At 40.8% G+C, this 12,476-nt stretch overlaps 2 protein-coding genes across 4 annotated transcripts in view; both read left to right on the forward strand.

Moving 5' to 3' along the window:
• The window catches only part of LOC129828662 (cytohesin-1-like), a 49,379-nt gene that overhangs the window by 7,507 nt on the left and 29,396 nt on the right, over nt 1-12,476 (forward strand). Inside the window, exon 1 of one of the 3 annotated variants that reach the window (XM_055889767.1) lies at nt 7,446-7,664. The exons of the other annotated variants lie outside the window; for them this stretch is intronic. Coding sequence (XP_055745742.1) covers nt 7,634-7,664 — 31 coding nt within the window. The 5' untranslated portion in view covers nt 7,446-7,633. Of the gene's footprint in view, nt 1-7,445; nt 7,665-12,476 lie in introns of those variants that run through there. 3 annotated transcript variants of the gene reach the window in all.
• On the forward strand, nt 348-6,217 carry LOC129828663 (inhibitor of apoptosis protein-like). The gene is made up of 3 exons (XM_055889775.1): nt 348-435; nt 5,497-5,790; nt 6,068-6,217. Exons 1-3 carry the CDS (start codon nt 429-431, stop codon nt 6,082-6,084), a joined length of 318 nt encoding a protein of 105 aa, XP_055745750.1. The 5' UTR covers nt 348-428; the 3' UTR covers nt 6,085-6,217.

Genomic DNA, 12,476 nt, shown 5'->3' on the forward strand with positions numbered 1-12,476 from the left:
AATCAAGTTTTCCAGATCATACCGGCTGTATTTCTGTATATTGAAAGTGAAACTTTCTTGAAAACTTGATTGCTGACATGCAAAACATTTTCGGACTTTATCAACAGTGGACTAATGAAACAAATACCAAAATATAGTTTTTCTTTTACCCACACTGCTAACCTTATGCTTAACCCTAACCTTAAATTCAAATGAAAAGCACATTTTGGTTTTAATGAATTTTTATGATGTAGACAAAGTTTTTGGGTGGAATTTTCCTTTAAGATTTAAAATCAGATTTTAAAAAGAGAAGTTACAGAAATAGGTGGGGTTTATGACTTTGTCTCCTGCCCAGGTAGTGACAACCAGTCGTGAGTAAAACTGTCTAACTTTCTCTTTCGTTTTCTTGCGCGCACGCACACAAGGCATTTTCAGATTTTCAACAGAGTATGGCAGGTAACTATTAGTCTTTTAATACAGAATGAATATGATATGTTGCCACGAACAACAATTTCTCTACTTTGTGTGTACTGTATCATAGTATTGTAAAGAGAGAGAATGCACTAAACTCTTATCCTCTTGCCTAAACAAATGATTGGGTTCTTGGAAGCGGAGGCAAACAAGTTATCACATCAAAAGGAAAAAGGCCAGCACTCACTTGGATTATGTTGCCATGAGAGAATGTAAAACAAAGTTTAAATGGTCATTTATAAATTAGTGAGTGCTGGCCTTTTTTGTATTTTGTTGTATCATAGCAACCTGTTCTACTTGTTTGTGTGGTAAATATGTGTGCACCACTCCTATCATCACTAAAATGAAAGAGTTAAAAAGTGTACAACTTGTTTTTAGTAATGTAATGAAATTACTTCGGTCAGCCAGCCATCACACAGCAACGTATTCTTGCTTCATGATTGGTTTTCGTTCTCTGAAGTTAAAAGGGAGACGAATATGACAATATTACGGACGACACCTTTAAATACTTCTAGTATTATGCCGTGTAACAGGGCTGTAGCTACGGTATGAGTAGTGATGGGAAACCGAGGCTTTCTGAAGGCTTCGGCGCTTTCATCAATTTGTGCTGAAAAATGGTTGATTACTCAGAACGTCATTATCTGTTCATAATGCACATTAGTGACATCTGCTGGTCAACAATAAATAGCAGTGTGTGATTATCAGATATACTTTTTTTTTTGTTGATCTACTGTCTTCATCAAAACTCTGTGGCGCAGTGGTAAATCGGTGGCTTTAAAACCTCTCTAGAGTACGTGAGACGGTAGCTTCCCACCTCTTCAACAGCCAGTGAAACTGCAGGGCGCCAAATTCAAATACAGAAATACTCATTATAAAAATTCAGAAAACATATTTTACATAGGTTTAAAGATTAACTTATTGTGAATCCAACCACGGTGTCAGATTTAAAAAATGCTTTACGGCGAAAGCATACCTTACGATTATTTGAGAACATAGCCCAGCAGACAAATCATTACAAACAGCAACCAGCCAAGAAGAAGAGTTACACACGTCAGAAATAGAGATAAAATGAATCCCTTACCTTTGATGATCTTCATATGTTTGCACTCAGAAGACATTCATTTACTCAATAAACGTTCCTTTTGTTCGATAAAGTTTCTTTATATCCAAAAACCTCTGTTTTGTTTGCGAGTTTTCTTCAGTAATCCACAGGCTCAAACGCAGTCACAACAGGCAGACAAAAAAATCCTAATTGTATCCGTAAAGTTCATAGAAACATGTCAAACAATGTTTATATTCAACCCTCAGGTTGTTTTTAGCCTAAATAATCGATAATATTTCACCCGGACAATAACGTCGTCAATATAAAAGGTAAACTTGAAAGGCACTCTCTCGGTGCGCTAATGTAAAACTCTGTGAGACGGCAGGGACCACTCATTCAGACTGCTCTTACTCCCTCATTTTTCAGAATACAAGCCTGAAACAATTTCTAAAGACTGTTGACATCTAGTGGAAGGCATAGGAATGGCAAGTTGAGTCCTAAGCTAATGGATACTTTAATGGCATTGAATAGAAAACTACAAAAAAAAAAAAAACGGCTTCCTGAATGGATTTTTCTCAGATTTTCACCTGCCAAATCAGTTCTGTTATACTCACAGACACTATTTTAACAGTTTTGGAAACTTTAGAGTGTTTTCTATCCAAATCTACCAGTTATATGCATATCATATCTTCTGTGCCCGAGTAGCAGGCAGTTTTATATGGGCATGCTTTTCATCCAAAATTCCGAATGCTGCTCCCTACCCTAGAGAAGTTTTAATGGTCAGTCAATAATCAGTTGTAGTATCAGGTTCGCATCTCATGCTTCCCTTTTTTGCCTTCATGTTTACAAAAACGGAATCTATGCCATTATTTTGGGTGCTTAACACAGATGCTTAAACAATACCAAATAAAACAAATAATTTGAACAGTGCAGAAAGTGTGGTTTCATATTAAACAATTTTCAAAACAGTGTGCCTTCAACGGAATTCGACCTCATACCCTCACGTCCCTGAATGTTCCATAGTTCCCATCTCTACCTGCTAAACTACCGGTCAGATAAAATTGAACGTACAAAATGCTTAATATTTTTGTAAGTACAGTGTCCAGTAGAGGTCGGTGTTAGAAAGCAGCTTGGAATCGAAGAAAGTACCGGAACCACGGCGAAATAAGTGGGATCTCGCATTTTGCAACACACGTTTTGAAAAAGCACGTGATCAAACACGTTCTTCTGATAAAGAGATACAGGCGTCCATACGCTGCTTCGAATTTATGCTGCGTTCAAAACAATTGGGAACTCGGAAATCTCTGACTTCTGTCTTCAGTGCGTTCAAAACAACTGGGAACTCGGGAAAAACGAGCTCCGACTGGGAAAAATCGTTTTGAAGGGTCTCCCAACTCGGAATTCCAACTTAGGAACTCTGCCCTCTTTCTAGAGCTCCAACTTTCCTACCTAAAGATCACTGACGTCATGATTTGACCTCATATTTTTCCGAATTCCCAGTTGTTCTGAACGCGGCATATGCCCGTTCCCATCGTGACGTTTTCATTAAGCCGTATGACATCTTTACAGACGCCTCGCTCGATCAGTCTTGCCTTGCTACTGAACGGACAAGTGTAGCGTTTCCCTTACGAAAAAAGATTGCAGTTAGAGTGCAGTATATCTGCAGTACGCTACAAATACTGCGTCCAAAATAACACCGTTGTTTTTTACTGCAGTGATTTTCTTTTGTAACTGAAGTTTTGTTTAGTTACGTTTTTCTCAACTTGTTTCTCTAACTTTATTGCAAGTCAAGCTAGTGTAACGGATGTGAAATGGCTAGCTAGTTAGCGGGTGCGCGCTAGTAGCATTTCAATCAGTTACGTCACTTGCTCTGAGACTTAAGTAGTGTTGCCCCTTGCTTTGCAAGGGCCGCGGCTTTTGTGGAGCGATGGGTAACGACGCTTCGTGGGCGACCGTTGTCGATGTGTGCAGAGGGTCCCTGGTTCGCGCCCGTGTCGGGGCGAGGGGACGGTTTAAAGTTATACTGTTACATTGATGCTGTTGACCCGGATCACTGGTTGCTGCGGAAAAGGAGGAGGTTGAAAGGGGGGTGAGTGTAACGGATGTGAAATGGCTAGCTAGTTAGCGGGTGCGCGCTAGTAGCATTTCAATCAGTTACGTCACTTGCTCTGAGACTTAAGTAGTGTTGCCCCTTGCTTTGCAAGGGCCGCGGCTTTTGTGGAGCGATGGCTAACGACGCTTCGTGGGTGTCAGTTGTTGATGTGTGCAGAGGGTCCCTGGTTCGCGCCCGGGTCGGGGCGAGGGGACGACGTAAAGTTACATCTGTTACACTAGCTAGCTAAAAGCTTGGCTAGGTTGAAGATACCACTGTAGCTAGCAACCCCCACCTAACAATTATCATCAAAAACAAACGTCATTACCATTAGAGCCCGATCAATAGGAGATTTTAGGGAGGCAAAAGTCACCGATTACGATATATCTGCCAATATATGGGTTTTTAGAAGTGGAATGAAAAACAAACAAAAAATCTCACAAATTGTGCTCCAAAGGACTAACAGATACTCTAAATTATGATTTCTTCACTAAGCATTAAAATGTATATTATTTAAGAACATTGTTGTGACTAAATGTTACAATTAACATTATTCAAGAACACTATTGTAATGAAACAGCAGGGAGCAGGTCTCGAACCCTCGACCTCCTTGCCCGAGGTCCGGCGCGCTATCGACTGTGCCGCAAAAGCATGCTCGTGCCGCAGAGTCGATTTCCGCGCTTATGAACCTAGGGTCGTTACACTACTCCCTCCTTTCAAAGAGCGCGTCCTTGCGCTAGCTTGCAACTCTACGTCTTACAGGAACGCGCTCACCGGCCAAGCACACGCACTGTCGTGGATGCAAGGTCCGTTCACTTCTGACACCAATGTAATGAAACAGCAGGGTGCAGGTCTCGAACCCTCGACCTCCTAGCCCGAGGTCCGGGGCGCTATCGACTGTGCCGGTCGACCTCGGGCTAGGACCTCGGGCTTGGAGGTCGAACATGATAACCACCAAAAAGCAACTATATCCTCTAAATAGGAAAGTACAGTTGAAGTCAGAAGTTTACATACACTTAGGTTGGAGTCATTAAAACTCGTTTTTCAACCACTCCACAAATGTATTGTTAACAAACTATAGTTTTGGCAAGTCGGTTAGGACATCTACTTTGTGCATGACACAAGTTATTTTTCCAACAATTGTTTACAGACAGATTATTTCACTTATAATTCACTGTATCACAATTCCAGTGGGTCAGAAGTTTACATACACTAAGTTGACTTGATATTTTGATAAGGTGCATGCATGGGAATGTCCAAGTCACCCAGAGATATGCCCATGCAGTAGTGATACACCTAGAGGACTGAAACTTCATTGTTGTAGGCATAATACAGCTAGTGCTATCTAGACTTGGCCTGGAAAACAAATCCATTATATTAAAGGGGGATACCTAGTCAGTTGTACAACTGAATGCCTTCAACATTAGCTACCTAAATGTGAAGTAAACTCCACTGAGGAGTAATAGAGAATGGCAACTTTTAACTTGAAAACGTGCAGGATACAGGTTTCCCTGGCTTCCGATTTTTATATATATAAAAAAAAATGATTGCAGTTAGAGTGCAGTACAACTGCAGTATGCTGTAAATACTGCATCAAAAATAACCTTTTTATTTACTGCAGTAATTTTGTGGTGTAACTGCAGTTAGAGTGCAGAATAACTGCATTAATTCTGCAATTACTACGTCCAAAATACTACAATCGACTGCAGTTACTGCACTTTTACTGCAGTTTCAAAACTGCAATCTTTTTTTGTAAGGGGTAGTCTGTTTCTACATGCTCTAGTACTTAAATGCTGATTCAGGTGGCTTCAGGAATTTGTTTGTTACAGAGACTGACGGTATCAAACGTATGATTGTCAATAACCATTCTCTAATAATCATTCTCATGTTCTCTTTATTTCAATTTGGACAGCTGAAGGATTGTACAGGGAAAGGGGGGACATTGTGAAGAGATTGAACGAGGCCAACATCAATCGTCTAGTAGATATACTCTTTAGCCAAATCGTGATCAATCAATTTGAGAAGGAAACCATAATGGAGACACATGGGCGGGCAAATAAAGCACGTGTCCTTGTGGACATGATCTATGACAAAGGTGAACGTGCGTCTGAGCTCATGATCACCCTACTAAAGGATGTTGACCCCATGCTATACAATGACATCTTTTCAAAAACAAATTCCATGGATTGCATGGATGGATCTCCAGGTAAGGAAGGAGAAAAGTTATTCCAGCCAACACATAGTTATTCCAGCCCACTGGGGTTACAAAATTCCGATACCGTTCCCATAATTCCCAGGTTTTCGAGAAATTCTGGTTGAAGGATTCCGGATTTCCTGCTCATTCCCTTCTGATTCCAGGAATCGTCCCACCAGATTTTCTGGAAAACATGAACATTTTGGGAAAGTTGTCAGAATTGTGCTACCCTACCTAATGTGTAATTTCAAACTAGTGTTTGTGACATGCTCTATTTTTCTCTCTGCAGTTCTCAACATTAGATGATGTGAGATGACTGAAGAGGAGAAAATAGCCACCTTTTAATACCACAATCCGGAGCCTGTAGATTTTTCTGTTGTTTATACCTTATCATCCTTTCAAGGTTAAAAAGCATTCTGAATAAATAATCTACATTGAAGGTGTTGTTTGTCCTCTCCCTTCCTCCGTTTTTGTCCCCTCCTGCCACTGTGGTTAATTCCCCATTCACCATGGCTTAAATCATTTTACTGATAAACTCCTTAAACAGAAAGTCAGATTTACTATTTATATACCTTCTTTTCAGAGGCTTATATATATAGATGAATACCTTCTTTTCAGAAACTCATTCTCCTTGGTTCTGCAGATATCAGTGGCATATCCTGTAATGCTCTCTCCCTTTCTCTCTCACAGCATATCCTGTTTTCCTCTCTCTGTGGCCAAACTTAGTGAATGAAGCTCTGATTCAAGCACACAGCTGCACTTTAAAACCCGCTCTCCCTCTTTTGTCCCATTTTGCCCCTACTCTTCATCTCTCTTCTTTCTCTTCCTCTCTTGTCTAGCCACGTAATTTTCTGTCTCTCTCTATCTGTCCTTGTATATTCTCACATGTTTTCACTCTCGCTCTATCTCTCTCTCTCATTGTTATGATGGAGAGTTAAAATGGTCCTTTAGCCTGTCATCACGTCATTCACCATTCAGAGGTCAAGCGCTATAAATCTGTCATCACTAGTTACCACAGCCACAAAGTCATAAACCCCTTCCATTTCTACAATTTTTCTTCTTAAAATGTGATTTTAAACGTAACCCTAACCTTAACCACACTGCTAACTTTATGCCAAACACTAACCTTAAATTAAGATAAAAAAGCAAATGTTTGTTTCCAATTTTGACTTTGTGACTATGGTAACTAGTGGAAACTGTAAACTGAGTATACAAAATATTATTCAAGACAGACTGACCAGGTGAAACTATGATCCCTGATTGATGTCACTTGTTAAATCAAATCCACTTCAGTCATTGAAGATGAAGGGGAGGAGACAGGTTAAATCATTATTTTTAAGCCTTGAGACACGAATTGTGTGTGTGCCATTCATGGGCAAGACAAAATATTTAAGTTCCTTTGAAGAGGCTATTATAGAAATGCAACGCTGCTGGTTTCCCATGCTTCCCAGTTTCCCATGTGTATCAAGAATGGTCCACCACCAAAAGGACATCCAGGCAACTTGACCGTTGCCACAACTGTGGGAATTGGAGTCAACATGGGCAGCAAGGTGCTTGTGTGTGTGTGTGTGCATGTGACTTCTGGGGGTGGAGCTTAGCGAATATCGGGATAGCAAAGCTTCTGATTGGCTGCCCAGTAGCAAGTATTACTAAACCACGCCTTGTTTCACCGCATATGGGACGCCCCAGTTCTGAGTCAATTCACAGCTGTTACACGTAATTTTAAGATAGAAAGTCGATAAAAAGTCAGCCTCTTTAAAAAATATATATAATCTGAGCATTCCAATTAATAGTTGCTACGTGAGCAGCAATTTGTAAAGTTTTTGAAAGGATTCGTAGTTTACAGAAAGGCTACATGATGGTTATGAAGTCGGAAGACGGAGTGGGTAAGTACGTTAGCACCAGACTTAATTAGCAAATGCTATTTGATGTAGGCCCTAGCTTTATAAACAGTTAATACCTGTATGCTATTTCTTTTTCATCTAAGTTATTGCTATCTTGTTTCTGTTGGCTATTAGTAACATGTTTTTCGCCGTGCCTTTTACGGTTGACTGGCTAAAATAACTTACCCAGCCTGCAATAGCGCAACAGGTCTTCATATGTTAATTTCCAGACGACCTTAGCACAAAAGGTTCATTTAGCGGACTGAGTTGAGGCTATGCAGCGGTGTGTGCACTGTGTATCACTGAAATCATAATGCGTGTGTGCCTACGATACATCGTTCCTACAACAGCCGAAGACGTAAGATGCGTTTTCCAAAACACCACGCAGCGAGAGTGTTTGCTAAGTGCATTGTTGAGGCATGTGTCGATACTAATTGGATCAAAGGATCAAAAGAAAAGCAGTGCTGCTCTCGGTTCAGCTTTCTCCATTCAAATCTTACCTTAAAGAGCAACTGAAGGCAATAAAAGTACTTTATTGTCGAGAAGGAACCTGCAAGTAAGCATTTAGTTGGACGATGTATTCCATGCGTCTCCAGTACATACGACTAATAAACTTGAACAATTTATCTGGTAGAAAACAGCAGTCGTGGACTCAAGTTACATGACAAATGTGAATACTTTAGACTTGAAAATAGAATGTCTTGACTTGGAACCTCAAGACTTGGGACTCGACTTTGACTTGAGACTGACTTGAAATGACAAATTATTTGTAGACTGCAAATTGACCGCAAGACGCACAAACAGATAGAATATTTTACTAAAGCATAATCATTGCCAGCAGCATACCACCCTGCATACCACTGCTGGCTTGCTTCTGAAGCTAAGCAGGGTTGGTCCTGGTCAGTCCCTGGATGGGAGACCAGATGCTGCTGGAAGTGGTGTTGGAGGGCCAGTAGGAGGCACTCTTTCCTCTGGTCTAAAAAAAATATCGCTATGCCCCAGGGCAGTGATTGGGGAAATTGCCCTGTGTAGGGTGCCGTCTTTCGGATGGGACGTTAAACGGGTGTCCTGACTCTCTGAGGTCATTAAAGATCCCATGGCACTTATCGTAAGAGTAGGGGTGTTAACCCCGGTGTCCTGGCTAAATTCCCAATCTGGCCCTCAAACCATCATGGTCACCTAATAATCCCCAGTTTACAATTGGTGCATTCATCCCCCTCCTCTCCCCTGTAACTATTCCCCAGGTCGTTGCTGCAAATGAGAACGTGTTCTCAGTCAACTTACCTGGTAAAATAATGGTTAAATAAAAATAAATAAAAGAAAAAATTTCAAACCTTGCTTACATTTGCAGGGTTTCTTCTGGATCAAAATGGGGCTTAGGTGGTAGGGGTGTGGCAGTCGGTATGGCCAACGGTGCTGTCGTCAACTGAACATTTTAAAAGCCCTCCTGTTGGCCGCAGTGACAAAAGTATCCAGTTTTAGAGCTAATTTCCTGCAATTATACACATTTTGCAGTGAGACTGAGAGAGAAATGCTCATTTATGCCTGGATTCACCTAGCCAGTCTGTCATGGAAGGAGCAAGTGTTGGGGGGCAAATAAAATCACGGGCTGCCAGTTGCGGCATCCTGGTGTATGTGGCTTAATCTACACACAGCCAGAGACAGTAGCTACAGCATCGCCCTTGGAAAAGTAAAAAAAAACACTGCAACAGATTGGCTAGTGAAACGCACAGTCTGCACTCTGATTGGACCTTCAAACTGTCAGTCAACACAGGTCGGGTGAGCTAGTGAACAGATTGTTGATTTGCTGTACAGATATAGGATCGAGTGCAGTGCAAACGTCAAATTGTAGAAAGAGAGGATTGGCATAATAAATAAATATGCAGCTCCCTTTTTTGAGCTTGTCTCATCGCTGCAACTCCCCAATGGGCTCCTCCGAAACATGACCTGCAAAACCGCGCTTCTTAACACCAGCCCGCTAAATCCGGAAGCCAGCCGCACCAGTGTCTCAGAAGAAACACCGTTAAACTCACGACCGATGTCAGCCTGCAGGTTCCCGGCCCGCCACAAGGAGTCGCCAGAGCGAAGTTTTTGAAATATTTGCTTTTGCTTTCACACGTTTCTAATACTACAATAATTGCTAGCATTTCAGAATTCCATTCTTACTGTTTATTGCAAAACGTAGACATTTCTGTTTCAAACAATACGTTTTTTAACACATGGAATCGTGTAGTAACCAAAAAAGTGTTAAACAAATCAAAATATATTTGAGATTCTTCAAATAGCCACCCTTTGTGTTGATGACAGCTTTGCACGCTCTTGGCATTCTCCCAACAAGCTTCATGAGGTAGTCACCTGGAATGCATTTCACCTGGAATGCATTAACAGGTGTGCCTTTTTATAAGTTAATTTGGGGATTTTCTTTCCTTAATGCGTTTAAGCCAATCAGTTGTGTTGTGACGAGGTATGGGTGGTATACAGAAAATAGCCCTATATGGCAAGAACAGCTCAAATAAGCAAAGCGAAACGACAGTCCATTACTTTAAGACGTTTGAAGGAACGTTGAAAGTTTCTTCAAGTGCAGTTGGAAAAACTATGATGAAACTGGCTCTCATGAGGACCTCCACAGGAAAGGAAGACCCAGAGTTACCGTCGCTGCAGCGGATAAGTTCATTAGAGTTACCAGCCTCAGAAATTGCAGCCCAAATAAATGCTTCAGAGTTCAAGTAACAGACACATCTCAACATCAACTGTTCAGAGGACACTGAATTATTATTATTATTTAAAAAAAAATATATATATATATATTTCACCTTTATTTAACCAGGTAGGCTAGTTGAGAACAAGTTCTCATTTGCAACTGCGACCTGGCCAAGATAAAGCATAGCAGTGTGAACAGACAACACAGAGTTACACATGGAGTAAACAATAAACAAGTCAATAACATGGTAGAAAAAAAGAGAATCTATATACAATGTGTGCAAAAGGCATGAGGAGGTAGGCAAGAAATCGAATAATTACAATTTAGCAGATTAACACTGGAGTGATAAATCATCAGATGATCATGTGCAAGTAAAATCAGGCCTTCATGGTCAAATTGCTGCAAAGAAACCACTACTGAAGGACACCAATAAGAAAAAGAGACTTGCTTGGGCCAAGAAACATGAGCAATGGACATTAGACGGTTGGAAAAGCATTCCTCATGAAGCTGGATGAGAGAATGCCAAGAGTGCAAAGCTGTCAAGGCAAAGGGTGGCTACTTTGAAGAATCTAACATGTATTTTGATTTATTTTTAACTTTTTTGGTTACTACATGATTCCATACGTGTTATTTCATAGTGTTGACGTCTTCACAAATATTCTACAATATAGTAAAAATAAAAACCCTTGAATGAGTAGGTTTGTCATGTGCGCGCAGGCAAAATTGATCATGCTGCAGGCAGCATAGAGAAGAAAAGTACATGTTTAAAACTGATAATTGATCGCATGGTGCAAGAATGAATGCAATTTTGGTGCAAGAATGAATGCAATTAATTGAACATTATGATGGATGTAGCTTTGTAGAAACAAAAACATACACAGCCTCTGCTCAACAAACTGTAGAACAAATCGTTTGGAGTGCTGCAGTTTGCGAACAATATTGTTTATCACTCTCATGGCTATCAAGCAATGCATTCTGCCAAAATAGTCGTTCACAATCTAATCCGAGTGCGGCCACAACTAGATCTTGTTTCAAAGTACCAATAAATAATATTTGTAGGCCTAGCAATCAAAAGTTTTAAAATCACGCTTTCAGAAGTCTGTCAAAAATGTCAGCTCCAATAAGCCCCTTATGGTGAACTACATGTGAACGAGAGGCTCGTAGAATCATCGTTCGCCGGTAGGGGGTCCTGTGTGCCCAGGGCATAACTGACTCAAATTAACAAAATGAGTAGAAAGATTCATTAGCAGTAAAACATTGAAATCAGCCTTAGCCTTATCAGGAAGCCAATATAGAGAGACTAGCACTGGAGTAACATGATCAACTTTTGGGGTTCTAGTCAGAATTCTAGCAGCTGTGTTTCAGCACTAACTGAAGCCTATTTGGTGCTTTATCCGGGTAGCCGTAGAGTGGAGCACTGCAGTAGTCCAATCTAGAAGTGACAACGCATGGATTATCTTTTTTGCATAATTTTTGGACAAAAAGGTTCTGATTCTTGCAATGTTACGAAGATGGGGAAAGCTATTCTTTACATGTTCGTCAAAGAGAGATCGGTGTCCAGAGTAACGGTGAGGTCCTTCAGTTTTTTTTCAGACGACTGTACAACCATACCAACTTAATTGGCAAATCCAACAGCAGAACACTTTGTTTCTTGGGACCTAGAACTAGCATCTCTGAGTTTCAAAGTAAAAAATGTGCTGCCATCCACTTCCTTATGTCTGAAAGACAGGCTTCCAGCGAGGGCAATTTTGGGGCTTCACCATGTTTCATCGAAATGTACAGCTGTGTGTCATCCAAATAGCAGTGAAAGTTGACAGTGTGTTTCCGAATGACATCACCAAGAGGTAGAATATATATATATATATAGTGAAAACAATAGTGGTCCTAAAATGAAACCTTGAGGAATGGTGCCACTTACAATTGATTTGTCAGAGGACAAACCATCCAGAGGCGAACAGATCTTTCTGACAGATAAGATCTAAACCAGGCAAGAACTTGTCCGTGTAGACCAATTAGGGTTTCTAATCTCTCCAAAATAATGTGGGGCTGGATGGTGTCAAAGCAGCACTACGGTCTAGGAGCACGAGGACAGATGGAGAGCCTTGGTCTGACGC

Source organism: Salvelinus fontinalis, chromosome 30, assembly GCF_029448725.1.
Source record: "Salvelinus fontinalis isolate EN_2023a chromosome 30, ASM2944872v1, whole genome shotgun sequence".
NCBI classification, from domain to species: Eukaryota; Metazoa; Chordata; class Actinopteri; order Salmoniformes; family Salmonidae; genus Salvelinus; species Salvelinus fontinalis.